The 26,534-nt window shown below is 43.2% G+C and overlaps 1 protein-coding gene across 2 annotated transcripts; it reads left to right on the top strand.

Annotated features, from left to right (window-relative positions):
* The first annotated feature begins 2,609 nt into the window (after window positions 1-2,609).
* LSM6 (LSM6 homolog, U6 small nuclear RNA and mRNA degradation associated) lies at window positions 2,610-13,636 on the top strand. 2 transcript variants are annotated; one of them, XM_066253461.1, is made up of 4 exons: window positions 2,610-2,720; window positions 9,625-9,740; window positions 11,819-11,932; window positions 13,354-13,636. In XM_066253461.1, the coding sequence occupies exons 2-4, from the start codon at window positions 9,647-9,649 to the stop codon at window positions 13,386-13,388; spliced, it is 243 nt and encodes an 80-aa protein (XP_066109558.1). In that variant the 5' UTR covers window positions 2,610-2,720; window positions 9,625-9,646; the 3' UTR covers window positions 13,389-13,636. The 2 variants fall into 2 exon arrangements, with proteins under 2 accessions (XP_066109558.1, XP_066109557.1); XM_066253460.1 differs by lacking the exon at window positions 2,610-2,720 and adding an exon at window positions 4,042-4,144.
* The last annotated feature ends 12,898 nt before the right edge of the window (window positions 13,637-26,534 follow it).

Below are 26,534 nucleotides of genomic sequence, written 5' to 3'. Positions count from 1 at the left end.
ATCAGTTAAAAACTTCTATCCACACAAAAACTTTCACACAGATGTTTCATAGCAGGTTATTCATAGTTGCCAAAACTTGGCAATAACTGAGATGTCCTTTAGTAAGTTAATGGATAAGTAATCTGTGGTACATCTAGACAATGGACTATTATCCAGCATTAAAAAAAAAAACCACGTTATAAAGCCATGAAAAGTCACGGAAGAAACTTAAATGCATATCACTAATGGAAGGGAGCCAATATGCAAAGGTTATATACTGCACGATTCCAACTTTGAGATATTCTGGAAAAGGCAAAACCATGGGTACAGTAGAAAGCTCAGTGGTTGCCAGGGAATAGTGGGGAGAGAGGAATGAATTAGGCGGAACACAGAGGATGGTTAGAGCAGTGCAAATACTGTGTGATACTCTCATAATGGATACATGTCATTATATGTTTGTGAAAACCCATAGAATACACGACATGAGAAGTGAACCCTAATGTCAACTATGAAGTTTGGGTGATAGTGATGTCTCAATGCAGTTTCATCAGTTTCAAAAATTAAGCCAAACTAAACTATGTAAGCTAAACTGAATCTTGTCAAAGTATTCTTAGGACTTTATGATTATTATTTTTATGACTTTAATAAATTAATGTTTATGTTCATGGGTTTGAAGATGAGTTCTTGGTGGACTAGTTTTAGAAAAAAATCTTGTACATTCTTTGTAAAATTAAAGATGCTAAAAAAGAAACCCCTGTGAAATACGGAAAGTTGCTTTGTGAGTTGGTGAAAGCTGTTGAAAGGGTTCTGGATAAATACAGTTAGATAAACGTGTTGTCTCATGAAGTAATACACGGAGCCCACCCCATCTGTCTAGGTGGGCCCTTACAGACCCATGCCCCATGGACTTGCAGATGAGCCATACCCCTAAAACTCCTCATTGTCTCTGCCTACCCCATCAGTCTTAATGGTTCCATTAGGGCTCTGTGGCAAAAGCAAAGAGGCTATGGATTAAGACAGTCTTTTTTTTTTTTTTTTAAATAATTGAAACAAGCAGTAAGGAATATGGTACAATTATATTTATTTACTTATTTATTCATTTTAGAGAGAGGGAAGAGAGATAGAGAGAGAGAAGGAGGGAGGAGCAGGAAGTATCAACTCCCATATGTGCCTTGACCAGGCAAGCCCAGGGTTTCGAATTGAAGACCTCAGCATTCCAGGTTGACACTTTATCCACTGCGCCACCACAGGTCAGAGGAATATGGTACAATTTGATGACTTTTGTGAAGAAGGCTTTTAGGGACAGGGCTTTATCTTCTATCATGTATGTTTTTGCAGCTAATTATTTTATTTAAATAATACTTTATTTAAATTTTTTTGTTTACATTGTATTTTATACTGCAAGAACTTCAAATACAGCCTTTCAATAAATTCATAATGTTTGGTCTTTATCCAAAACGAGCTTTTATAGAAAGATATAATCAAGTCTCTCTTCCCTACCAAAACACACCCACTTGTTCTGTCCGTCATATCAAAAGTTCATCTTTTCAGCTGTGAGGCTTACAAGAGAGGGAACCCATTTTTGTCTTAGAAAAAAATCCTGCATCTTAGATTCTATAACACTTAGGGTTAGGAATCTGTTTAAAGATATTATTGTTTACAGTGTTACAAATTATGTATGTAGAATTTAAGTATATGTGTTTTTTTGAGTTTTTTTTTCTGAAGTGAGAAGCAGGGAGGCAGAAACAGACTCACACATGCACCCGACCAGGATCCACTCAGCATGCCCACTAGGGGGCGATGCTCTGCCCATCTGGGGCGTTACTCTGTTGCAACCCAAGCCTTTCTAGCACCTGAGGCCCAGGCCATGGAGCCATCCTCAGCACCCAGGCCAACTTTGCTCCAGTAGAGCCTTGGCTGCAGGAGGGGAAGAGAGAGACAGAGAGAAAGGAGAGGGGGAAGGGTGGAGAAGCAGATGGGCACTTCTCCTGTGTGCCCTGGTCAGGAATTGAACTGGGGACATCCACATGCCCGGCCAACACTCGACCACCGAGCCAACCAGCCAGAGCCTCATGCAAAATTCTAAACCAAGTTCCCGTAGCAGCACTTAAATAATGTCTGCATGCCATTTCCAAATAGAACTAGTTTGTAATGGAACACAATTTATTGCATTATAATACTTATTTTAGTAATTTTAATGTTTTTGTGTCAATTAATGTTGCCACGGTAACAATATCTTGCTAATAACGACTTCATCTTCACACACTTAATCAAAATCCTTAGGTGTACTTAAAGATTTGAGGCCGCTTCTTTTATTAATTTATTGGCATTAAATTAATCAAGGACATTTCTAGGGTATAGTCATTACTTTAGCAGTAAATTCCAGTTTCCTTCAAGCTATGTCTTACATTTCTGCCTAAAACATAACTTTCTGGTTTTCTTCGTATGGGTTTTTATGGAGTGGGGGGTGCAGAAGTTGTTGCCTTTGTTAACGGAGAGAGCACCAGCGCTTTCCACGTGAACCCCACCATACCAACTTTGCCTTTGATTGAACCAGAGTTTTGGGACCTGCGCGCTCCGACGAGGCCGGGCTCTTTTGGTCCCACCGGCCGCCGTAGCCCCGGAAGCAGTGATTGGCTGAGGCAGAAAAGTGCTGCTGCCTCGGCGGTTTCACTTTCGGTTTCACCCCGTTGTCGGCGGAGGCCGGGCGGGTGGAGCACCTGGAGAGGGGCTTCCGAGAGGTGAGCCGGGAACGCACGGGCTATTCATAGCGCCGGGGCCCCACCGCCCCAGGCAGGGTGGGGAGCAGCTGCGGAGCCCGCGGGTGGCGGGTTCCCGCGAATGCCGCGCTCCTGGCGCGGGGCCGCCCGGGAGGTCCGCTGTGGTCGGCGCCTGGATCGCGGAGCCCGTCCCCGGGAGCCCGCCCCGCCCCGAGGGGTGCCTCGCCCGCGCCGTGGCCCCCGGCCTCGGCTCCGTGTGCGCTCCTGGTGGTCGGAGTTCCTCCGGGAGCCCCGACTGGAGCCTGGGAACTGGGCGGGAAAGCGGCTCCGAGCGCGGCGGGGCGGGGCGTCGCCTGGCAGGCCCGCAGCCAGCGGGGGGCTCGCAGCTGCCCCCAGGATCTGAGAGCTGGGCTGGCCCGCCCTCCTCCCGGGGAGTGCCCCCCCCCCCCACAGGGCCTGGCGGTAGCTCCCGCGCCAAGGCTTGTGTGTAGGGTGCGCCGGCTCACAGCAGGCACTTCGGTTCGGGGTATCTAGGATTGGGGTGATGCAGATGAGCTTGATCGCGATATCGGGCGCCCCCCCTTAGTAACTCAGGGCTACTGTAGAAAGATGGAAGAGACCGAAGGGCTTAGTGAAAACTCCTTCACGGAACCCTTCCACTTACAATTTATTTCTGTGTGTTGTGCTGGCACGTGCTGACTTTGAGCTAAGATGAGCTATCTTATCACTTCACAGTATGTTTAGTTTTCCAGTTTTATTTAAAAATTCTTCCTCAATGTCATCTCTAATTTTGGGTTTCCTCTTGATTGACTACCTGTTCCATCATAGCCTAGGTGCCATAAACTACTCAGCCATCCCAACTGTGGGGCATTTAGGGTATTTGTGAATTCTTGCCTCATTTGAGCATCCCAGATAATACCCAGATAAACTTTTATTTATTTATTTTTACTATATTTTAGATTATTGCCTTGGATTAGATCCTGAGAAGTGAAATTGTTAGAATAGGTGCTGTGTTCTAGTGATGTCTTTTCAGGTCTTCTACACATTGCCAAATTGTTTAACAGAATTGTTTTCATAGTTTACATCATCCGTGTAGGACTGTCCCTCTTTCACCAAAGTGTGATAGCTCATAATACGTTTTTAATACACTAGCCAGCTAAATTGAGCCTCTTTTTTTTTTTTTTTAATCTATTGTGGCATCTGGCAATTTCACTTGCTTGAATTTTGTGAAGGATGCTTCAGAGATTATGTTAGTGTATGTGTATATTACTGGAGTGACTGCCTAGGCTGGCTGACTGCTAGATCACTTCCGTGATCTTCTAGCATAACTGCCTTATTTTGCAGATGAGGAACCTGAGGTCTTGAGAGGAGAAATGAGTTATCCAAGGCACACGGCTAATTAACTGCCTGAGCTGGGATTAGAACTCAGGGATTCTGCCTCCCAAGTGAGTAGTACTCTTAGTGCTGCATTGACTGGACTCACTAAACTGTGGCACACAATATCCGATACTCAAATATAAAAAGGTATTTACATCACTTGGATTAATCTGTCATTTTAGAGTTGTACCAAGTAACAGAGATTGGAATCATCTGAGGGATCTGTGACCATTTTCGTGGTCAGGACTAGGAATCCATTATTTAGAATGGCAGTCCCTTCAAGATTTTTTGACAGTTGTTTTCAGATCCCCTATATGTTGGAATAAAATATTTAATGTTATAATTTATACTCTAATCTGATTAGAACCTAGCTGTTTGTTTTCATTTGTTATACCTTGAATTTTTTTTTTTAACTCGTTGCTTTAAGACTACAGAACAATGGTTTTTTTGATTTAGGGCTTATAGCGGTTTCTCATCCACAGTTGACATTTTGGGGCAGATAATTTTTTGTTGTTGTGTAGGGCTGGCTGTCTTATATTCTTCTTTGTAGAAGAATAAGCAATATCCTTGGCCTCTACCTACTAGACCTCATTCAGGACAGTCAAAATGTCTACAGACATTTCCAAATGTCCCTGAGGGTGGGGCAAAGTCTGCTGGTCGAGAACGACTTGCTTTATAAGGGTTATCTGGAGGAATTGATATAAATTCCAGCGCCCTGTGCCTGGACAGCCTGACTAGGGAAACTTCAGGAATCTGCATTTTAACAAGGAACCGTGTTGGTTTGAATGCAGCTGCTTCTTGGACGACACAGAACAATTTTCTTTTTTATTTGATGGTCAGTAACAGAGATGTTACTGTGTTACAGCTGCTTAAGGGCATGGTAATACTGGATTAATCAGTGTACACATAGTTAGGGATAGGGAAGGACAGGGGTTTGTCTTGGCACTGCCTTTAAATGCCTCTTCCACAAGTTCAGGCAGTGTGCTTAGGGACCAACGATACCAAATGAGGAAGGTGTTTGCCTGTCCCCAAGAAGCTTACAACCTAGGTGGGACACTGGTCAGCTGGGGAGGAGGGAATCCGCTGTTCTCAGTCTGCTGAAGTGTGTGTACTTGGGTTGTAATGTTATGTTTCATAGCAATTTTTTGCTTTTTAAATTTTTTGCACCCAAAACTGTAAATTCCCTAAGAGTGGATGAAAGTTTCCAGGTAAACATGGATAAGAAACAAGAATTTGCATGTTTTCTGCTCAGTGACATCACTCACAATCAAATACGAAAGTGTCTTTCTGGTTGACCATTAGAGTGCTTTGCAGGCTGACATGTGGTGACTGAAGATCGACCCCCAGAGCTGCTGGCCTCCAGCCAGATCTCTCACTGTCGCTGGCCATGGCCCAGGGTCAGCAGGAGAACCTTGACATTCCGAGGGCAGCTGTGCCTTTGCGAGGGCTTGGGCTTTGGGATCAAGCCTGAGTTCTGCTGGCCACCTCACCTGGTGACTGAATTGCTCACGACTATTTATGGCACATAGTTGGATGAATAAAATTTGGTTCTCACTCCCCCCACCTTTTTTTTTTTTAAACCAAAATAAAAAATCTCTGCAGGGCATTTTGCATATGTTATACTAGACCTCTCAGGAGCTTCTGACAGAAAATATACTGCCTTTGACTTAATAGCCATGTGTGAAAATAGGTAATTTAAAACAAGCCTGAGTTGGGAGTCAGGGGAGGGAGAGGAGGCCTAGAGGCTGATTATGGCTTTAATTTTGAAGGGAGGAGTTTTATCAAGGTGACCTACAGAAAGGAGGCCTTTTTCCCCTTATGTGTCTGTGATTCAAGAGACTTTTTTCTCTTGCTTCAGAAATGGTCAGAATTGTTCTTTCTGCCTTATCCAATTTAAAAGATGAAAAGTTAAAATTATATGAGCTGAGTGACGGGAAAAATTGTGATGTCGAGACCAATTTACTCATACAGAATGGATTTATGGGCAAGTCATTAAGTAACAGGGAGGACCAAGGAAGCCTAATGAAGATGAATGTAAAAGATCTGGTCTCCTTAAGTGATGGATAAAATGTGTTTGAAGCAACATCCTCTCCAAATAACTTAAAATAGTTTTTTTTTTTCCAAGAGATTTAGAAGAATATAGATGCTCTGGAGAATAAATAAGAAGTTTGTATTAGTCTTTCATGTACTTTACAGTGTATGGAGAGAGAAAAGACTTTATAAAAAAAGTAAAGACTAAGAGAGATTGGTGGCAGGTTACATCAAATGCAGCCAATTAGGAAACTTGAAGCACAGGGAGGCAGAGCATCTTCCCACTGTCTATCAAGTGTAAGTGGTACCCATGCAAATCTGCTTATAACCCCCCCCCCCCCCCCGTGTCCCTTGTATTGACACAGGATTTCCCGTACTTGCCAGTTCATAAGGGTCTCCTTGGCTTGTGCAGACAGATTCCTGGATCCTACCCTAGATCTACCAAATCAATCTCCAAGTGATCCAAATGGCTGCTGTTAGGGAGACTGCCCTAGAGGCTCAAGCGCAAACTCTTCTCCCCAGAACGTGCCCCGATCCTCAGCGCTGCAGCCGGTCCTCGCCTGTGTAGATTTTCTCCTCACACTGTCCAGTGCCTTTGCTGCACCCGCTCTCCTTTCAGCCGCTGGACTCCTGACTCCTTTCCATCACACTCAGCTCGGGCCTCACCTCCAGAAATCCTTCTTGGACCTGCCTGGGCTGTGCGTCTTCTCTGTATGTGGTTGTCTGCGGAATTGGCTTTTAAAAATTCTTCATTTACATGTTTGTTTGTTTTGTTTTGTTTGCCTGTTCTGGAGTGTAAACTCTGAGGGCCCAGTGCTGGTCTGGTGGGTGTTAGGCTCCACCCAGCCTGTGTGCCCACACTCTGGTGCTAATGAAAGTTTGGTGTTGAATGCCTCCAGAAAGAAATTGATGATAATTGGACTAAAGATGAGGCTTAATGGCAGAGGTGTGATCTTTGCTGGGGTTAGAAGAAGAATATATCTGCTTTTTTAAAGGGTGTGGGAAGAGAATATTAATAAGATTTTAGAAAGAACTAACACCGTCTGTTAAACAACTGATAGTCTAGGTTTATAGTCTTTTTTCTGACCTTAACTGGATAAACTAGTTAATATCTCTGAACTAGATTTTTACATCATATGCATCTTAGTGGTTTTTTTAAACACAAAATAAACAGCTACTTTGCTCTCAGTTTTGTACATGAAGAAATTGGCATAATGGGATTTAGCAAATGAACCTGAGACTCATGAGTTGAGTCAGTGTTAGGCCTTCAGGTTTAATAGTCTCTCTAGAGCCATTCATCCACAAAACAGCACATGCTCAGGACATAAATAAGGCAGTTTATAAGTGCATGGGAATATTTGTTGTTTACTAAATTCATTGAAGGTACTGAATCTGCTACAGTATTTACTTTGCATTTTTTTTCCTTGTGTTCAAAACAGCATAAATGACATTGTTGTGTGGTCTGAGTCCTGAATGAATAGTGGTTGTCCAGAATAGTCGTCGTAATTTCAGTTGTCTGTTGAGACTGTGTAGCAAAAAATAATAATAAATAAACTGGCAATTCATTAGAAAAGTTAAATTAAAATTTGTTGAGTATTTAAAATATCAGTTGATCACATTAATTTTTTTTTCCCAAGGCTTGGGAAGATGGAGTGGATGAGGGTGGTCCAGATAACAGCCCCAAATTCAAGAGCAGTTTATGAAACTTGTATTTTCTGTTATTTAACTTAGGATGGCAACCCTTCTTGGTGAAACAAAATTATTATATTAAATTATGAGCATTTTTGAGCATTCCTGCCCTTTAAACAAGTTTTCTTCTAACTCCTAAATTATATTAAATTATGAGCATTTTGAGCACTCATGCCCTTTAAACAAGTTCTCTTCTCACTCCTAAGTTCAAGGTCAGAGCCTGTGTGTAAGACGTGTGTGTTGGGAATTCTTAAGGAGAGTCCTTCAGATTTTGTACCCATTACTAATTTTTAAGTGTTAGTGCTATATTAACCACTGAGTAATAGTGATGCTGAATTTGGGTGAAACAGAAAAATTAAGTTCCAAAGTCTTTTTATTCTGTTTTTGCTTAATAACTACAGTTTTGTTACATTTGTTTACCAAAGTATTTTGCAAGATAATTTACATAGCAAAATGGGTTTTTAAAGTAGTATCGGGCACTTATGTATGTCTGATGTGATCGATTTGGTTGTAGTGCTCTTTCTGTATTTCAGACCCCTATTATGCTTGAGTTTTCAAACTATTTTCTTTATTATATAGAGTATATATACACTGTAATTATAATAAGATAAAAATTTTTGGCTGCATTAGCAACTTCCAGGAAGCTATATAGGGTTGTGATTCTGGCCATCACTTACTGTCTGTGTGACCTTGGGCATGATGTTTATCCCTTTCTGTGTCTATTCATTGGTAAACCAAGGATGAAAACAATACCTACCTTGTCATATAATGAGGTTAAGAATATGTGTCTGGCCCTGGCTGGTTGGCTCAGTGGTAGAGCATCAGCCTGGCGTGCAGAAGTCCTGGGTTCAATTCCCGGCCAGGGCACACAGGAGAAGCGCCCATCTGCTTCTCCACCCCTCCCCCTCTCCTTCCTCTCTGTCTCTCTCTTCCCCTCCTGCAGCGAGGCTCCATTGGAGCAAGGATGGCCCGGGCGCTGGGGATGGCCCCTTGGCCTCTGCGCCAGGCGCTGGAGTGGCTCTGGTCGCAACAGAGCGATGCCCTGGAGGGGCAGAGTGTCGCTCCCTCGTGGGCGTGCCGGGTGGATCCCGGTCGGGCGCATGCGGGAGTCTGTCTGACTGTCTCTCCCCATTTCCAGCTTCAGAAAAATTAAAAAAAAAAAAAAAAAGAATATGTGTCTGGTCCTTAGATAAGTTCTGGCATGGAGTCCATTCAAATAGTAACTCTGAATTACGGTTATAATTATTTTCGGAGATACTATTTTGGTGTCGGTAGTTTGTAAATACATCTACGTTATATAACAGGCTTTAAAATATGACTGATTTGAACTTGAATGTTGGCACATCACATTTGGGGCACATTATTTCATCTTTCTGTATGCCTTTATTTTCATTAGAAAAATGGGGATATGAAGACCTTCTTCCCTGGATTCTTGTAAAGATTAAATTTGGTAGTGTTTACAAGGATCTTAGAAGAGTGCTCCACATACTTTAAATAAGCTTTCCTTCAGTAAATGGGGGTGGGTAGTGGTCGTAATGGCATACTGACTTGTGTGTGTGACAGTAGTGACACGTGATTCAGAAGCACCCTGTAAACACAGGGCTCTTCCGCGATGAAGCTGTGTCAGGGTTGTGTGAGGATTGATGAGAGGCGTGGACAGTGCTTGGCATGTGTCTGGCTCACCTGAGCCCACGCTAGCTGTTGCGTGGTAGTAATGTTGGGTCTTCACATGTGCTCCTTTGACACATGATTTCCTGTAACTGTGTTAAGGGCTTTCGGGCTTTTTTGGTGAATTATTAATTTTCTTACTTTTATTGCTCCTTTACAGATTTCTGATCAAGATAGTTAAAATGAGTCTGCGGAAGCAAACCCCCAGTGACTTCTTAAAGCAAATCATTGGACGACCAGTTGTGGTAAAATTAAATTCTGGAGTGGATTATCGAGGTAATAATCTTCTGCTTCATCCTCAGTGGTGTAATTAAATAAGTAAATGTGACTTACTGATTTTTATTAATCTCTTACACATACATATCCAGTGGACCAAGGAAAAGCATTGGTTGTCAACAGTTTGCATGTCCACTTCTTTTTTCTGCCCCTGAGGTGGCTCTTCTTAGAGACATAACTGACACCAGAGTGTGTGCCTCTGACTTCTGGTGTGATTTGTGTGTCTCCTGTGTCCTGTCTCTGCTGTGAGATCTGTGTGCCTGGGTTCCCTGGTACCGTGTGATAGCCAGGGATTCCCAGTCGCTGGGCCTGATTAGCTCTAGCTGGTGCCGCAGAGCCCCACCCGGCAGCATGTGTTTTGGCAGAAGTGTTTAAGACGGGCAGCGGCTATTTAGACGGTGCCATCTGACAGCGTGAACTTCCCACTCACAGAATGTGCGGGTGATCCAAAGATGTCTTCCTGTTCTTCTAGAGAATACTCTTTTTAAGGCTGTGATACTGCTGAAATTAACTTTATCGGGGAAATAGTATACAATTCCATTTTTTAAAGTTACTAAATTCCTAACCTTCCAAAATTCAGATATGTTGTATTACCTGGAATATTTTTACAAGTACAGAAACTAACCCATTAGCAGTTTAGTAGCCTTTCTTATTCTCTTTTAAGTTTGAATAAAATTTTGTATTTCCTGTTATTCATCATAGTTTATCCCTTAGACAAAGGAAGGGGTTATAATTATAACTTCCCAGAACCTTTCTCTTAAGAAAAAAATCTTTGCTATGAGAATAGGTATTTTTATTAGAGTGAACATTTTATTTTGAAGTGCTTTTGATGAATTTTCAAACAGATTTGCATATTATGTCTCAGAAGTTTCTTGCTCTTTTATGGTTGTGGTTTAATTGTAAAATTAATACAGAAGGAAATAAACTGTGAAGTTTTAAGCATTCTTTTGATAGGAAATAATTGTTCATGTTCACAGTCCATTCTGATTCTTTGAAAGTTTACAGTTTTTAGCAGAATTCTGTTAGATTAATGTCTTTTGTTCTCATTACACACACAATTTTGAGAAGGAAACTTTCACTTAGAGGAGAATGGGGGCAGAGGCGGAGAGTGAGGAGCATATTAACGACGTTGAGGACTAAATGAAGCTATCGACTTGGTTAATTGAATCAAAATTGTAGTATTTGCTTCCATGTAAAATTTTTCCTAGAAAATGCCACTGTCTAAATTAGTGACTCAGAGTGAGAGGCTTTTATTTAATTTATCATCTTTGAAAAAAATCAGGTCAAATTTTGCAGAATTCATTATTTTAAACACAACTGAAAAGATTTGCCTAGTTTCCTGGAAGTTTCCCTAAAATGCGTTTGGCCGTTTTTCTGCATTAGTCTGGCTCTGAGAACGTGTAACTGACAGCAGAAAGGGCGTGTTCTGATGCAGAATGTTCTCAGGCTGCTCTGCACTGTGAGCCACAGCTTGAAGATCTTCTTTCAGGAGCACCTACTCTCCTCTCTTCCATTATTTTAACAGATCGTGGAGACTTCCACTTATCCTGTAGTGCATTCATTTGTTGCAGTTGATGTGAGAGAATGAAATACATCTGCTAGGCGTGTACTTCACTTAGTGGCTAAAATAAGAAATGCCGCCGGAAGTAAGGAGTCTAGGCTAATGGTCATTGGCTCCTGCATAATGGCCCACTCCCTTTCCGACGCTCTACCGCTGAACCAACCGGCCAGGGCTCTTTTTTAGTTTTCAAAGAATGTTGTTTTATTTGGCATATTCCTGTGTTACTTCTGTCAAGGCTTTAGAAGTTACTGTTATCACACATTCCATGAAAAAAGTGACAGTTCGATGTTTTTTCTGCTTGCATGCTATATATATACTTCTTAGCTGTTATTCAGATGGATATAAAGAAAAGACATTTTTCTGTGCTTCCGTCTTTTGAGTTGCCTTTACAGTGTGACTTTATTAAGCACATAGAGTTGATGAATAAGAAGATTGTCAGCTCTAAGGTATACCCTGCAATTTTCAACTCTTCCTTGGAAGCTTTGTATGTCTTCTCTCGGACTCCCTCTGTCTGCAGGGGTGCTGGCTTGCCTGGACGGCTACATGAATATAGCCTTGGAGCAGACGGAGGAGTACGTTAATGGGCAGCTGAAGAATAAGTATGGGGACGCGTTTATCCGGGGAAACAATGGTAATGTCCTTCACTGCAGTTGTGCTACCTCGGAAATAAGCCTTGTGTTTATTATTGAGAGCATCACTGGGCTTTCTAGATAACCTTAAAGTTCAGTTTTAGTTTTGTTTTGTTAACTTTTAAATTCTTACATCCCAGGTCTCCAGTGTGACTAGTCTTTTTTTTTTTTTTTTTCTAATAGCTTCATGGGTTTTGGAAGTAGAGATTCTGTGCTCCCTCTACTGAGAAGGAACTGAGGGGTGTTGGTATCCTGACCCAGAAGTTGGCTGTGTTGCACTCGGTTTATTATATTCTGCCAGCACCACCTCTCCCACTGGGAGCTGAGCTATAAGGACACCCTGCAGTCCTGCTCTCTGTGCTGTGCCCGGTTTGGCAGTTAGCTGGTCCTGTCTGCCCTGCCCTTTGTTATTCACTCAAATGCTCTTTGTGGAGATTGTGTCTCGGGACGACTGATAGCGACAGTCACAGGCTCTCTGAGTAGTGAGACGGTAGATCCCGGCCCATACATATGACACCTAGAGTGTGACCAGTTTCCCAGAGGTGTTTTCCCTGTCATTTTGATGCTCCCTCCCCCCCATAGCTCTTTTTCCATGATGTAATAATCAGTGGTAGTTATTTTTAGACCCTCGGATTGACTCTTGAAGAGGATCTTGACTTACTAGATGGGTCTGTGCTGTGTTCTCTGAGCAAGATACCGCTGCGTGTTCACTCTGAACAAGTCTGGGAATCCGAGCAGGCACAGGGTTTGGGAGGGAGGTGCGCCCCTGGTGACAGCTTGACCAGAGTGACCAGTCATCACAGTTTGTCCTGCTCTTCTGGACCACCTGTCCTGAAGAGTCCAGTGTGGGTGGTCTCAAGAGGCTAGCAAAGCAAAACTAGGTGACACGGAAGTTAGACATTTTACCAGGGAACTTGGAATAAGAACTTGGGTGGATTTTATTTGTTTGTTTGTTTTTTAATAAACTCTTCAGCTCTTATTTATCCTGTTGCAATTAAAAAATTAAACAGCAAATTTAGAATTTCTGTTGGGGAGATGCATGGAAATATGTTTTTTATTCATAATATGGAGTCTAACCTGGTAAGATTTATTGATTTACTTTACTATAAGCATAATTAATGTACCTATAATTATAAAACAGTCTTAGAGTCTAGTAACTTTCACATATACTTTGTTTTATCTTCCTGGTCACAAAAAGTCTGTCAGATGTATAGTTAAGACTAGAACACAGTTCTGTAAGACATCACACCCAGGGCTAGATTTGTGAATTTAGTCTTATAGTAGTAGTTCTAGATTTTACTGTGTAGTATGAAATTTTATTTTAAATTGGCTGAGATGTCAGGCTAGAATCTGTTTGCTTTGAAAACTTGTCATTATGAAACTTAAAAGCAATTTTTCAGTATATTTCTTTTTTTCTTTTCAGTGTTGTACATAAGTACACAGAAGAGAAGGATGTGAAGACACCAAGAATCAAGAGTACAGTACTTTTCATACTCGGATATATTTTTTTATGAGATCCTTTGGTTTTTTTATATTTGTCATATTTCATAATAGTTGGTGATTTTTACTGACATGCGAATAAGAGAAATGTATAAACTGGATTTAATTTTAACGAATTCTTTCATATTTAAGTTTCAGTCATTTTCTTTTACCTCTGTCAGTGTGCAGAATGCAAAAAGAATAAAAAAAAGAAAAAGAAAGAAAATCTTTTTTTTTTTTTTTAATTTCTACACAACTTTTAACTTAAGTTTCCAGCAGTGTCATTTGTTTGGATTGATTGTTTTCCTTACTTAACTGGAATGATGTGCATGAGGATAATTCAAACCCGTAGAGATGTCCTCCCTTATTCTACCTGCTTCTATTTCCCATACAAAACACCTGAGTGTTCTACGAAGGCATCCCATTTCAGTCTGAGGTTTAAAAGGGTCCATGAGGCCAGAGGTTCAGCCTCTGATGTGGAACTAGATAGAATTGGGGTCTTAACAGTGGCGCTTCCATAGAAGAAGTGGGAATTTGAATGGATTTGGGGGAGAAATCTAAGAGTCCTACTAAGCCAGTTAGGTGAGACCGTTCCCTTGAAGCCAAGTCTCTCTGCTGCCATCTTGCATCTCCTCGAGTGCAGCTAGACCTGTTAGCTGGTCTTGCTCCCTCTTGGACACATGGGCATCACTGTCATCGTTTAATGAACACAGCAGGGAGGGGCCCCCTGCTCATCTGTCTGGCAGTCATTTAGATGAAAGCAAAGCTTAGAGTTTGTAAACTTAGTCAGGTTTCAGTTGGTCAGCTGATTGGGGAAGAATTTATCCTCACTCTTGCAGAGGGAGACGTATTGGGAAACTTTTTTCTCACATCGTGGCTGTGTCTTAGCGCGAGGAAGCCCAGGAGCAGAGAGCCTTCATGGTGCTGGGCGCAGGCAGCCCGTCTATATTTGTGACTCCTGCTGAGAGGGTTTCCACAATTTATTAAGGAGATTTCCACAGCCCTGCTTTATTCTCTGAGCAGTTTATGCTGTCTCTAGGGACGACAAATATATCTGGACGCTGTGGTTGAATGAACACCAGACAATTGTGTGAACGGTGAATTGGCCTTCCTCCGCCCACCCTCCCCAGTCTAAACAATTGCCTGTTGAAGGATGTGGGGCCAGATCGGGGAGGTGGGGCTGGGCTGGGCTAGCCGGTCAGGGAGGCTGGGAGGCTGGGAGGCGGGTGGGAAGTGCCCGTTCTGGAGAGGTGTGTGTGGCCCTCTGTCTTGTTTTGTTTTAAAGATCACAGAGTAAGTGGAAACAATTACTTTTTAATTAATAACTCGGGAAAGGTGACCAGAAACATTTCGCAGGGTTTAACTGTGTGTACACCAAAAATAAAACACTAGGCTGTGCTTCAATAATTTATCACTTCTTGACAGGGGCTTGAAAAGGGTCCAGTCTGTAAGTACAAATCACCAGTTTGCTCTTCTAGAAATGACTTCTTTTAAGGAGAAAATGGATGAACCTCCGAGTGGAGCATACGTGTTCTCATTTGTTTTCTAGAATCGCAGGGCTGCCAGGTTGCCGTGTCCGGTCGCTCACGAACACCAGTACACCAGCTGCTTCTAAAGCAAGGCCGTTGTCTCCCACCAGCCTAGGGCGTCCTATTGGTGCTCCCTCCTTCCTGACCACCTTTCGGTATACATATGTTCTTTATTTTCCCCTTGCCATCTCTCTACTTTAATAGTCTACAGTAGGAAGTGTTTTCAACCCTGAAACTACTCTTAATCAAGATTGACTTTGGGAAATGCTACCACTTTTATGGTAATAAAGGACCATATTATGCACTGTACCCGACACCAGTTGTCCCCTGTGGATGCCTTCATATAGTAGAACCGTGCAACAGTGTAAATGCTAATATTACTTTTTTCTTGACTGTGTAGTCTCCTAGAGGTCAGGGAATGATTTCCAGTTGCACTGTAACGAAGATGTTTGTTCTAAGTTGAAGAATTTTTCACTTGAGTCACACAAATTTCATCTCTGCCCCCAGACCCTGGCTGCTCTGCTCTTTCTCTTGGGCTGTGATGAACAGAATGTTTACTGAGAAACAGAAATTGGGCTTGATTTTTTTTTTAGACTATTTGACTTCATGTTTTGTTTTGGTCTTCTGAGCTATTCCTTGGCTAATCTTCCAACAAGTTGAATTGATTCTGACTTTAAAACTGTTTATCCCAAAACAGAGCTGTTGACAAGTACAAATACAGATGGCAGACATGTGATATGATTTTCCTGTTCTCATCTCAGCATTCAGTAAGGGAATGTTACTGAGAGAGATGGTTTAAGACAGTCTTAAGCTGTTTTATTCAGAGCAATGTGGAGTGCTTAATTATGTGACAAATAGTAACAGGTGTTTAAGGGATTTCCTTAAAAGTCTAAAATCTCTACTGCGTTGACTTGCTGTGCGTAGTGTACCACTCTAGAGGCTCTGATAATCTATAAGAATAGAAGTTACCTTTGGGGGGGGGGGGGGGTTTGTCAGATAATCACACTGACTCACTGGTGACCTCAGTACAGCTTTCCAGGCAGAGGGGCCAGTCTGTTCCCTTAGTGTGAACAGACACTGACCTTTGTCCTCAGAGCAAACGATCCTCACAGTATTGGCTAGCTCTTCTATTCAGAGGCAGATCCCAGCCCATTCTGTGGCCAGGGCTATTCTTTACAGCCAAACTGCATTAGCCATTCTTCTCTTCACAAAAAGAAGTTGTTGGTGAAAGGAAGACACAGTTTTTGTGTCCGGCGACCTTGTTTCTGGAGGCCCTGTACTCAGCAGCATGGCTCCGACCGCCTTTACTAGATTGACCCGATCGCTGTTGAGCAAGACTGCACTCTGAGTTAGGGCTAGTCCTGACCTTTCTGGTGTCTGAAGATTCGGACTACCTTTATTCCCATAGCTGTTGCCTGTTTGTGACAGTGCTCATCAGCGCAACCCTGAGTGCCCTCATTGTTAACTGACCAGCTTTGACCCACTAGTTGGGAGTCCAGTTTGCCAAGTGGGGGTGAGACTGTAGGAGTGGACAGGCAAGGGTGGTGTGTGCCGAGTGACAGGACAGTGTTGGTGATGCTAACTGGTGTCTTTCCTGCTGCCCTCTCAGCCTGCTTCCCTTGTCTGGAAGGTGGGCAGGCACCCCAGCAGCAGGGCTTTGAGAACTCGTCATAGAAGTCAGTTTAGCATTTATTGAATGACAGCGACAGGCAGGGTCCTATGCTGGGCCTCGAGGGGCATTGAAGATCACTCACTCCACCAAGTTTGTTTTGGGTATTGATGGAAGAAAGTAAGTGTTACCCATACTTTTTTTCCTAATTGGACCAAAATTTCAAGAATTCTTTTTAAAATCTGAGCACTTGACATGGATTTGATAATCTCAACCATATGTTCGCATCTTAAAATTCCAGATAACCTCAGGACTAGATAATTTGAAATATGATTAGCTCCATCTGTTTATCTGGTCTCCCCACAGGCCTGTGTGTTCAGCCTCCCGTCTTCAGACTTGTTTTTTCCCATCTAGCAAAAGCCAAATTTTCTGTTTTGATTCATCTAATTGAAAGATTTTCTTTTCTTAGTAGTAATTTGGGAGTTACAGCAGCGAGAAGGTGAACATATTCTAGGATCTTCATAAAACCCTTGAGCCGTTGGGATAGACTAGTTTTCCAGGTCTTATTTGCAAAATGTCCAAATCCATATGGACTCCATTTTTTCCAGTTTTATATGGAATGGATGCCGGTGTGTTTGCAAAATAGCGTTACAATAATGTGGATAACGGGAGAGCCAGTTCGTGAAAAGTTGACCTAAAATAATTTCAGAGAAACTTCTATCATCATGTGTACACATTATTCCAAATCACTATTCAGTGTGTACATCAAGTAGAAGTCCTACAGAAATTGCAGTAATGAAAAAATTAAAAATTTGTAATCAACTTGTTGAGTGGATTTTGCTAGGATACAGGACTCCCCCCCACACACACACACACACCAAGCAGTATATCATAAACTCACATCTCACTGGTTTGAAATGACAAGCAGTTCTTACTTGGGCTCTACCTGGGGGCCCCAGCAGGGGTCATTAAGTTTCTTACCATCTTCGCATGACTCAAGTCTTGGTGCCGCAGGGGAAGGGCAGGAAGAATCATGCCCTGGCTCTTAAATGCTTTTGCTTAGAAGCTTCTCACTCCATCTTACTAGCCCAAGCAAGTTACATGGTCATGTTTTACCTTTAAGTTTCCAGGACCCAGAAGGAGAGAAAACCAGAAGTACTTGTGAACGATGGTAATGTATACCACAGTATGGGTATTAAGATTCTTTAAAGAAACAACCAGTAGAGTGTGTGTATGGAGAGAGGAAGAGAGAGATTCATTCTCAGGCTTTGGCTCACACAAGTCCAGAATCTATAGGGGTGGCTGGTAGGTTAGAGACATTGGGGAGAGATGCAGTTTAAGTCCAAAGGCAGTCTGCTGGCAGAATCTCCCCTTTTTTCTATTAAAGCCTTCAACTGATTGGTTGAAGCCCACCCACATCATGGAGGACAATCTTTGCTTAGATTCTGCCAATTTAAATGTAAATCTCATCTAAAAATACCTTGGCAGAAATACCTAGAAAATTTCACCAAATATTTATGTACCATGGCCTAGCCAAGTTAGCACACCAAATTAACCATCATGGTATGTCAACCATTTCGTCTGCATTGTAAATTTTTCTTACAGACAGTAAGATGTATATACCCAAATGCAAAACTGCAGACTCAGATTTGATTGCATTGAAAAAGAAGTCCTTTCTCTGCTCGGACTGGGGTTGAGGGACCTGGATTTCTGGTGCCTTAATCTCTTCTTTATTAGATTCCAAAGCAAACTAGTTATTGGTTCCTTCCATAGTTTCAGAAGCTGGTCTGGATAAATTGTTTTGGTTTTGTTGTTACAGGATAACTTACAAAGTCCCAATAGTTTGTAGACCTTTTCACAGAGCATGTACTCATCTCAAGCCAAACAAGTATGTGTTCTAGCCACATTGAGGAGAAATGGTCATGGACTCTTGTATGCATCAGAGCCATGCTGTATATAAACTGTGTTTCAGAGGCACAGGTATATCACATCTAAAATTGACCCTTATTACTTCCCATACATTAGGTTGGTATGGCTGTCATTTTTCAGTATATTTGAAATCCTTTACAAAGGTCTTTATCCTTAGAAAGGGAATGTGCTTATTCAAAGATGTCCTGTGAGCAGGACCTGATCTTCGAGTTGGGCAGAGCCCACTTCATACCTCTTGCAATGCTTCTGGTGTGAGCACAGGTGCAGGGCTTTCTGAAATAAGTTCCCCGTGTTGGAAGCGCAGCCCAGGACCTACATGGGATCAGACCTCTGCCTTGATTTCATGAGCCAACTTGGCTAGTCCCCATTCTCCCTCGTGGTCCCTAGCCAAGGTAGTCTCCTTTCCACAGGCGGAAACCTAAAAGCAGAGTCGTTATGTGACTTACCCTGGGTCACTTGGGGGTCACTCAGCTAGAATAATGGGCTCCCACTGCTGTTTGATCAAACTCTCCTTTGATTCCTTCTAGTGCACATTTAATCAATGCATCAGTTTTCACTTTTGTTCGTCCATTCTCCCAGTAGAGAGAATAAGTAGGTCCCCAGGTGTGAACACTGACTGCTGTCCTCTACACTCAGAGGTGAGTTTGCTGACAATGATTTGTCATCACTGTGCTTAGGTGTGACAGGAAAGCCCCATAGGCAGCCGACAGCCCTGAACAGACCAACCAGCCAGGGCAAAAACTGCCTGTGGCTTGTGTCTGCTGGCTCTGTTTGCAGTCTTGCATTTTTGAGAGGACTGCCTCTTAGAGTGTGTACACACACACACACACACACACACACACACACACATACACCCTGTCTTCTTAATCCTAATTATGATACCACAGGCTGCGATGTCATGTTGAAAGCTTTGTTGTCAGACCCAGTAAGTACCCGAGAGAAATAGAGACGGGCTGTGTGTGAGTCGGAACCCCCTTTTCCTCCCTGGCCCATCTCTGACTGGACCCACTGTTCCTTGTCACAGGCGCATTTGCTCGGATATTTCATGAAAACTGAAGTGATTTGGTGCCTCTTCTAAAGTGAGATTTGCCATGCCCCCATCCATCATTCACTAGGTGTGCATAGCACTCCCCCAGACCCCCACGCTCGGAAGTGTGACCCATACCATGAAACCACTCTGCGCCAACCCTGAGTGCCTGTGGGCTTTCTTAAAACCCAACCAGGTCATGTGTTTCTCATTAAGTATGTGTTTTGATAAGTTTACTGAAGACTTCTGCTGTTCTTATTTTTCAGTTTCTTATAAAACTTTAAAAATGTTTTTTTCATTGAAACTGATCACTTTGAGAGCTGTGTGGAAAAAGACCTGGATGTCAAGAGATGTCATAGGCTTTGATCATCATGTCCTATGGTGTTTACATTTTGGAAAGAAAGGGAAACGTCTATTTAAGGAGTATTTAAAATAAAATGGGTGAGAGGTTGAGAGAGAATAGATACTTTCCCCACAGTGGGAACTGTTTTCCTAAGTGAATCATTTTTTGCCTGTTTAGAAAATTGAAGGTACTGTTTCAACTGAAAGGAAACCCAGGTGCAAGAAGCCATTAGAGAATTTTAAAAACATTCTTTCTATTAAAAACAGTGTAGATTTTATGATTATTTCTATTACTGTCACTCATTTCCCTTTCATGAAGTAAAATTTACCCAAAACTAATACATTCTCTTCCCTCTTAGTTTCATGGGAGAGACCAGCTCTTAGAGTCTATAGTTCCGATTCCCGACACATCCCTCCCAAATTATCCAGCCAGTATTTCTCTCAAAGTTGCTCTTATTCTGAATTTCATGTCCATTTCTAATTGCTTTAACAAGTTGAGCCCTCCCTATGCTTTCAGGGGGGTGGAGGGGATGTGTGAGTCACTGCTGGGTTTCAGTGAAAGCAGGACTCTACCATGGTCAGTGGCTCCATGGAGGACTGGTGGGTGAACATCATTGAGCTCCGTGCTTCCAGATCTCACAAAACGTGAAAACAGAGGTTCCTGTCTGGCATGGGTGTGTGAAAGACGCCTGGTACAGTGTTCACTGAAAGCCGTGAGGAGCCTGACCAGGAGGTTGCGCAGTGGATAGAGCGTCAGACTGGGATGTGGAGGACCCAGGTTCAAGACCCCGAGGTCGCCAGCTTGAGCACTGGCTCATTTGGTTTGAGTAAAGCTCACCAGCTTGGACCCAAGGTCGCTGGCTCGAGCAAGGGGTTACTCGGTCTGCTGTAGCCCCACGATCAAGGCACATATGAGAAAGCGATCAATGAACAACTAATGAAAAACTAATGATTGATGCTCTCATCTCTCTCCCTTCCTTCCTGTCTGTTTGTCCCTATCTATCCCTCTCTGACTCTGTAAAAAGAAAGAAAGAAAGAAAAGAAAAAAGAAAAGCCCGTGAGAAGACCAGATCCATCCAGTCCTTGTAGACCGGGGGCCCCTCAAGGCTCAGGGCTGTATTTTTGGCTATTACCAGTGCCTGCAGTGGTCTGGCACCTTGGTGTGTGTTTGCTGTCTTCCTGCTGACAAGGAACTACATAGAATCACAGCTCTGATGCCCATACATAATTTACTTAGGTCCCTGGCAAGCATTTTTGCTTCCGGAGAGGACTACTGTCATCCTTAGCATCTGGCCTATTCTTGTTACTTGAGAGATTGAAACCGCTGACAACGAGGCAGGTCCAGTGCGATGGGGACTTCGACTTTCTCACCCCCGCTGGGAGACCGGCTGTCTTCTGCTTGTCAGGCTGACAGTTTCACTGCTTCGCCATCAGAAGGAACACGGAAGACCAACACTAGGCTCCTACGGAGGGAACACTCCCGACCAGGAGGGAGGGAAACTGGCAGAGAAAGTGACTTTGTCACCTAGGCGTGTGTACCCGGGAATAAAATAAACATTAATTGTAGTCAGACGAGTGCCCCAGCCATATGAGAGCAGGTAATCAGAAAGCTCAGAGAAAATAGCACTTTGAGAAGAGGCTCCGAAGTTCAGGAGCCTTTGTCAAGTTTCCTGTATGGAAACCAAGGAGAAAGGGAAGGGTTGGCCTTCCAGGAGGTCCAGATAGTGCTGGTAACGATAGGTAACCTAGTCATCTTTCCCTGTGCTGACCACTGCTCTAAGTTGCTTTACACTCAGTTCATACGGGGCCATGAGGTGGGCGTCATTCTTCTACAGACGAGGAAACAAGCACAGGAGGAACTGACTGCCCGTCACCCAGCCAGGAAGCAGAAGGCACAGGGCTCACCTATCAGTCTGGCTCCAAGAGACAAAAAACCACCACCTGACTACGTCAAGAAGCCAACCCTTGAAACAGACTAGAGCTTTTCAGAATAAAGTGAACAATAAGGGGGCAGGCCCAACTTTGGCCAGGTAGATCAGTTGGTTGGAGCGTTGTCCTGATGCACCAGGGTTGCAGTTTCATCACTGGTTGGGGCACCTACAAGAATCAACCAGTGAATGCATGAATAGGTGGAACAACCAATCGATGTTTCTCTGTCGGTCTCTCTCTAAAAATTGATTAAAAGAAAAAAAAAAACAAAGGACAGGTCCACTTGTTAATGAGGATAGCAAAAGTCAACAAGCCCACTGAGTATACATACATATCCATTGGGTTCCCATTTTTAAGTACATTAAATTTCTTCAAAGTTAAATTTGAAGAAAATTGTGAGAAATATTCTCTTTTCTTACAGATTCACCCAGTGCCCCAGAAATCGGTAGGCTTTAAAATTTTTTATTTCATGAATTTTAAGATGCGCAATCCAATAATGACACTAGGATCGCCAGTGTTGATGGAAAAACACTGGTCAAATACAACAGTGTGGTGGTTGCCAGAGGGGGAGGGAGAAGAAAGTCAAGGGCGTCAGATAATATGGTGGAAGGAGACTTCACTCGGGGTGGTGAGCACACAATGCAATACGCAGATGATGGATTATAGAATTGTGTACTTGAAACATGTAATCTTACTAACCAGCGTCACCCCAATACATTTAATTAAATTTTAAAAACAAGCCAATTTTGACAGTGGGAAAAGGTTGTTAATGAGCTACCCATGACACCTGCTCTGTATTCGGAGACTTCCGGTTCCTTTTTCCCTCCTGAATGTGGTTCGAGCTCCAAACTCTTCAGAGTTTGGTTATTGCAACAATTGTCAACCTTACTTTTCTCCTCCCTCAAAGCCGCCTTACCAGGCACGTCTGGTACATGTCAGCCACACGGTCAGGTTACCTGGTGGAAAAACAGATACAAGCGCACACACAGAAGGCCCTCCTCACTGATCCCAGTAAGGGGGAAGGGGAGTGGCGAGGGCTCCTTGAAATGAGGTTCGGTTCAGCTTGCCTGTCACCTCGTCCCATCTAGCTCCCCTCACGCTTTTAGCTCCCAGGATCTGGATTTTGTGAGAAGTCCAGGTTCTCAAGGCAGCCTGATCGATGGATTAGCTGGTCTTGGGGAAACTGGCCACCTCTAACCAATCGTATCCTGGCGAGAGGGGGAGGTCATCACACAGTCTGCAGGGACTCTTCCCAGGGCTGAGACGTGGGCAGGTGCTCTAGAGAAGTGCCTCCAGACCTTCCTGTGCATAAGGACCACCTGGGAAGCTTGTTAAGATGCAGAGACCAACTCTGCAGATCAGCAGTGGGGCTGGGGAATCTGCATTGCTAGCAAGCCCCCAGGTGTATTGGATGCTGTTGGTCCAAGGGCCACGCTTTGAACATTGAGACTATAGGGGTTGTAGTCAGGGTATGGACCACCTTGTAGTCGAGACATACTCTTTGTTCTAGAATGTTCTCTGTTCTTTACAGACAGGACAAAAGTGCTTGCTGTGTGCGCTGCAGTTCAAACGGAACCTCTGTGAAGCTTTTTGGGGCTCGCACAGAGTTCATCTCATGTGACTCCTTTAAAAAAATCCCACTTATCATTTGCCTAATGGTTACTTATGTCTGTCACCTCCATTTTTTTATTTTACTTTTTTACTTAAAGTTTTTATTTATGTGAAGTTTTGGTGCACAGTCTGTGAATTTTAACAATCTCATACAGTTGTGTGACCACCACCATTGATTCAAAATAGTTCCTTCATCCCCAAAATGCCTTTGTAGTCATTCCCCTTCATGACTCCATCCCCCTGGCAACACCTGACCTGTTTCTGGTCCTTTAACTTCATCTTGTTCAGAATATTATATAAACAGGATCGTACACTGTGCAGCCTTTTGGGTCTCCTCCATTTCCTGTGCTTATTTTTGGATCTGGATAGTGTCTAAGTCATCTTTGTGTTTTGTCCAAATAAATGCCTGGCACAAATCTGGTATTCAGATACTCATTTAAATAACTCTTATATTAATCGGCCAAGTGTCCTTTGAGAGGCCCAACATCTTTATCAATAACTCCCAGATGGGATGGGGCCTCTAGAGTCTTGCTGGTTGTACTGACCAGCTTCAACTCAGTGCTTCCCTAACTTGCCTGGTCGAAAGACTCCCCTGGGATGTGTAATAAATCACAGATTTCCAGTACTTTCTCCTGCGCATTTTGATTTCACAGGTCTGGGTAGGAGCTTGGCGACACTATACCAGAGCTTCTCCAATCTTGCTTGTACCAGAATACCCTCGATGACTTGTTAAACCAGATTCCTAGATCCCACCCGTACAGTTTCCGATTCAGTAGGTCTAGATTGGGGTCCCAGAAGTTGTACCTCAGGCAAGGTCCCAGGTGCTGTTGACGATGTGCTCTGGGGGCCCCACTTTGAGAACCATTGCTCTGCAGGCCCTGTGCTGCTATCAAGAGTCTCGGGTGATTCTCACATGCATCTAAACTTGTGAAGCCCAGCTTCAGTGCAGTTGAGAGGGGAGGGAGCGTGGCATGGAACTTGTTTTTCTGTATGAAACTTGGCTGTATGGCCATGGCATCAGCTCCGCCCCACCAGGGACAACGTCTTCAGTCCACGTTGACTCTGAAGCAGAGAACGCTGAGGTTGGTGGGTTCATTCATTCATTCTCCCCTCGGGAGAGAGCCCAAGATGAAGACATCCTGCTCCTGCTGAGGATGCCAGTGCCAGTCGTGGGCAATACCTGCCCCAGTTCTATCTAGTTCTTCACAGGGGTTTGAATGACGTTGATGTGGAAACTGTGTGTGAGTATGTGCATGTGGTCTGAGGGAGAACCAGTGCGATTAGGCTGGATTTGGACACGGAGGGCCAGACAGTTCCTGTGGATGCCAGGATTAGGGTCACAGCTGTTTTCCTGCTGAATGGAGAAGAAACGATTGCTTTAAAGCAGTGGTCCCCAACCCCTGGGCTGCGGACCAGTACCGGTCCGTGGGCCATTTGGTACCAGTCTGCAGAGAAAGAATAAATAACTTACATTATTTCTGTTTTATTTATATTTAAGTCTGAACGATGTTTTATTTTTTTTAAATGAGCAGGTTCCCTGTGTTACATCTGTCTAAGACATACTCTTGATGCTTGTCTTGGTCATGTGATACATTTATCCATCCCACCCTAAAGGCCGGTCCGTGAAAATATTTTCTGACATTAAACCAGTCCGTGGCCCAAAAAAGGTTGGGGACCACTGGTTTAAAGGATGTGTCTTTGCAACCCTGAGGCTGCGTCTTTGCAATTCCATCGAACAAAGGAAACTGCACTCAGGTAAGTGCGTGTTTTCTCGGTTGGGGTAGACAAGGTGCTTGGGGGGGTGGTGCAGAAATGGCGGGACCTAAGGAGGGAAGGGTGGAGGTGTGGCTGCAGTGGAGGGCTAGGGAACAGAGCACTCACTGCCCTTCCTCTACGTGCATCTATGTTTGATCTACCTTTAGGAAGAGGAGACCACCTTCTGCTGTCAACAAGGGTGCAAAGGACATTTTCTATGTAGCCCCTCTGAAAATGGGCAGGGCCTTGTGTTCCCTCGGCTGAGAATATGCTTTTACTGATTCATTGTTCATTCTTCTTACTGTAGTGGAAGGCTGTAGGAATGGTCCCTTGTGGTGCAGAGGTTTTAGCCTCCAGGAAAGCAAGCCTAGCAGCAAAAGGTATTGTCTGAAGGACTCTAACTTGAGGCTGAGATTTGATCCGTAGATCATACTCCTGTCTCGCAATGTCTGGTCAGTGTAGAGAGTGGTGTTGATGGCGTGTGAAGATAAGACTAGATGACACTTGATTATTTGGTTTGTGTGGATGATCTCTTTGATCTGCTTTTATAGCTAGTTTCATTAAATTTTGACATTCTACTTTTACCTTTTTAAACCAACTTACTAGAGAGGAGGGCTGTCATTGCATTCCATTGCTCCTTAGATCAAAATACTAGCAGAACTTTTAAAATACCTGTGCATAGGACTATAAAAACAAACAACTGTTAAAAAAAAAAAAAAGAAAGTCTGACAGCCCTGAATATTCAGAGAGCCATTTCCCTGTTTGCTCCTTCTCACTTGGTTTTCACCTGTGAACTTCTTGTACACACTCAACTTCTAATTCTTTTTGTTGGTGGTCATTCGAGGTGGCGGACAAAAATGAAATTTACTCTGTAAATGTTATTTTATTCAGTCATTTCATTCTCTTCCTGAGCCGGTTCTTTTTGCCACTATATTTAACAAGGTATAGGGTGGATTGACTTGGCTGTACCTTTCTCTGCCCATCTGTTCTGCGAAAAGGTAGCAAAGTAACTAAAACAATCAACAGGAAGGAGAAGCAATCAAAGCACTGTGAAGTAGCAATCGCCTTAAATAATTGATAGTCGGCAGAATTTTGTAGCATTTAGTTCTGTAACTTGCAGTTGTAAAGATAAGATGTCAGTCCAGTCTACCATATGCCATGCTGCCTGACCATATTGGAATACTGGGTGTCTCACTTCAGCAAGAATGTACGATGGCTCACACGACCTTGGATATCACACAGCTTGTGAGGAGTTCACATTAAGATACACTTATTTTCTTGTCTCTTTTCTTTAACTTAAATATGAAATCCTCTCTTTAAAAAGAAACAATCTGGTCTTTCGAGAAAGTTAAAGTTTATCGTTTTCTAAGTGTTTAGAAATGAAACCCTTCCTA

Source organism: Saccopteryx bilineata, chromosome 1 (assembly GCF_036850765.1).
Source record: "Saccopteryx bilineata isolate mSacBil1 chromosome 1, mSacBil1_pri_phased_curated, whole genome shotgun sequence".
NCBI classification, from domain to species: domain Eukaryota; kingdom Metazoa; phylum Chordata; class Mammalia; order Chiroptera; family Emballonuridae; genus Saccopteryx; species Saccopteryx bilineata.
Note: the sequence above shows the minus strand (reverse complement) of the source record. Positions and strands in the feature narration are given on the sequence as shown.